This window comes from Aplysia californica, unplaced genomic scaffold, assembly GCF_000002075.1.
Source record: "Aplysia californica isolate F4 #8 unplaced genomic scaffold, AplCal3.0 scaffold00422, whole genome shotgun sequence".
In the NCBI taxonomy this organism is placed as follows: domain Eukaryota; kingdom Metazoa; phylum Mollusca; class Gastropoda; order Aplysiida; family Aplysiidae; genus Aplysia; species Aplysia californica.
The window spans coordinates 64,488-67,570 of NW_004797692.1; the positions used below are offsets into that span (position 1 = coordinate 64,488).

Consider the following 3,083-nt stretch of genomic DNA (forward strand, 5'->3'; position numbering starts at 1 on the left):
TGGGGGAATGGGGGAAGGGTGAGGATTGTTGATATAATGCTTTGACTATTTCTAATACACATGTGTCAAAGAAGCTGATAAAAGCACCCTGTAATTTCCCCCCAGTTTTTTACCTATCTGCCTGCCTGGCTGCCTGGCTGCCTACCTACCTATCTACCTACCTACCTACCTACCCACCTACCTACCTACCTACCTACCTATCTATCTATCTATCTATCTATCTATCTATCTATCTATCTATCTATCTATCTATCTATCTATCTATCTATCTATATCAAGTACTAACATTAAGTGGCCGTTTCAGCGTGGACTTGCTTCTCTGTACTCTAAAATATACCTCATCATCTATTGGCAAGCCCACTTACTGACACTCTCCTTTCTCTCCTCCTCTATGGTGCTTATAATTTCTTGCAGCTCCTCCGAGACGTCATTTCCGCCACGCATGCGCTTCAGCACCAGCTCCGCCTTTTCAGTCAGGCCCCGCCCCACGAGCCATCGAGGAGACTCCGGCATGAAGAGAAAGCCGGCAAACTGGACCAGGCCGGGAAGTGCCGCCATGCCGAGCATGTACCTGTGGGTTGAGAGTCAGACGTCAGGACATAAGCGATTCTGATGTGTCGAAGGCTGTTGTTGTTGCTGCTGCTGCTGGTGTTGATGTTGTTTTTTGTTGCTTATGTTGTTGTTGTCGTTGTTGTTGTTGTTGTTGTTGTTGTTGTTGTTGTTGTTGTTGTTGTTGTTGTTGTTGTTTTTATTAATTTGTTGCATATGTTGTCGTTAATATTGTTGTTTTTCTGATTGTATGTAATTATTGTTGTTGCTCTCGTTGTTGTTGTGTTTTTTTGTTGTTGTAGCTTATATTTGGTCGTGTTGTTAGGTGTGAGCCCAAGGCTGGGGTAGATATGCCATTTCTCTCGCAGCCAGTCTGTGCTGCATTATAGCCATGCACTCAGCCAGTTTTTTTTCCTTCTTTCCTGTTGGTGTTAGGGTTATACAAAACTTATATGTTCATTGTGTGCCTCTCCAACTTCTATTTCCTTGTGGAACACTTTGTCTCTGAAAACAAAAAGACCTCAATCGTGGGATTTATCTCTTAAATGGACACGGGATAATATGTACAATCAACGGGATATCAAAGGCAACAAATATGAGCAACAGGGGGAATAACTGTTGGAATGTTTGTTCTAAAGATAAAGAAGGAGTACCGGGTACTTTGGAGCCTTGGAGGAAATGATTCTTGTGAATATTTTTTGTCTTAGATTCGGGAGTATGGATTTCATGCCTTTGTCGTAGTTCTAGACTCACATATTACATAGAGTTAAGATGAGTTAAAGGTTCCAATAAAAGCCTCAGAAATATATACCTTTATGTCTGTCTGTCTGTCTGTCAGTCTGTCAAGCTACCTGTCGGCCTGCCTGCCTGTTTGTCTGTCTGTCTGTCTGTCTGTCTTAACATTGTTATAAGCTAAACACTAGTTCTATAGCGTCCTAACCACTATATTGATATCAAACTGTTTTTTAATAAAAGAAAACGGCAATATTTCAGATCTGCCATATTCATTGAACATTTGCTGGATTCATGTAATAGGAATGGTTTATAATCAAGTTTTGGGTAGAGGTTGAGGTAGGATACAGGAAGTGTTATCCTAAACCTTTCCCCACCCCTACCCTAAACTTTACCTTAACCCTAACCCCAACCCTATCACTTATGTTATTACTCGATTCGAGTAAATTACTTTGAATACAATTAGCTGATCTGGGAGATTGCAGGACAACTTTTCTTCTAGTTCTCTCTTTCAGCAGTCTTCTTCAACAGACCTCCAGCCGTCTGGTTTGACGTAAGAGAAGGCACCAGCGAGCAGGCTGGAGACCACAATGCCAGTGTTGATCATCATCTGATGTAGAGACACCAGGCGGCCTCTGATGTGTGTGGGAGATGCCTCAGCCACGTAGATGGGGACAACCACTGACGCCAGTCCTGAAACATTAGCGCAGCGTTGAAGGTGAGTTTGTCAGAGTTTTTTTTTTAAGATTATGAATGGAATACAGATGGAGCTCAATTATATTTACGTACGCAAAAGCTCTAATACATGCATACATATAAAAATGCACTCACACACACAAACACACACACACACGCACATGTCTGTGTTCATGCATACTCACATACGCATTAGCACAGAAAAGCACACATATGCACACAAACACACATACACACACAGATGCACACACATTATATCTAGTATGTTTTGTTTATGTACTCTCTTAATTAATAAATTGTGTGTGTAACGTAGGTGCAATACTGTTTACCCAGACTTCCCTGCAGGAATCAATAGTTGTGTTATTTTCTTTCCTTTTCTTAGATGAACTGATGGGAAGAGCAAACCCGTGGGTCTGTGGTGGTGTAGATTTTTCAGACGCCTGGTCTTCTATAATGTGGACGTCTTGAGTTTTATTCCCACAATATCTCAAGAGATTTTAAAACATTTTACCTTGCTTTTTTTTTATCTAGATGAGACTTATCGAAGATGGATGATTAGATAAATAAACTACTGTTAAAGAAGCACAAGGTGCAAATGTTGAAATCGGAAAAAATAACTGATATACAGCCGTCATTGATGTTAAGGAAAACATCCTTTACATTCAAGAAAACGGTTGCCGTGAGTATTCTGTGTTACCATAGGTTGAATGATTTACACAAACAAACCCACACCCACACATACACACAGAGCATGAAATTAGGATAAATAGCGTACAACCTATATTTCTAGGACAATAGTTGTAAGGCATGTAAAGCGTGCAAGTAATATCTAAAAATGCATTAGTCACCCCATTCAGAACGAGAAAGACGTGAATGTTTTGTAAATTATCATAAGTTAAGCAGTATAAAAAATCATGTTAATAACATAGCCTCAGTAATTGTAAACTCGTTCAAGATTGTGATTCTGAAATCAAAATATCAAAATATCTATCCTTGATTGAGTGAAAACTATACAACAAAAGTGTCGTTTCGCGTAATGAACTCATTTAAATTATAATTCCGGTCAAGACGAAGAAAAAAAAAGGGCTTACAAATATAATATAATA

The 3,083-nt window shown here is 39.5% G+C and overlaps 1 protein-coding gene across 3 annotated transcripts in view; it reads right to left on the reverse strand.

The window, feature by feature from the left end:
* The window catches only part of LOC101857505 (proton myo-inositol cotransporter), a 15,864-nt gene that overhangs the window by 5,769 nt on the left and 7,012 nt on the right, over positions 1-3,083 (reverse strand). For all 3 annotated transcript variants that reach the window (XM_005104497.3, XM_005104499.3, XM_005104498.3), the window contains exons 4-5: positions 1,815-1,974; positions 366-571 (exon numbers count right to left, since the gene is read on the reverse strand). In XM_005104497.3, coding sequence (XP_005104554.1) covers positions 366-571; positions 1,815-1,974 — 366 coding nt within the window. The remainder of the gene's footprint in view (positions 1-365; positions 572-1,814; positions 1,975-3,083) is intronic.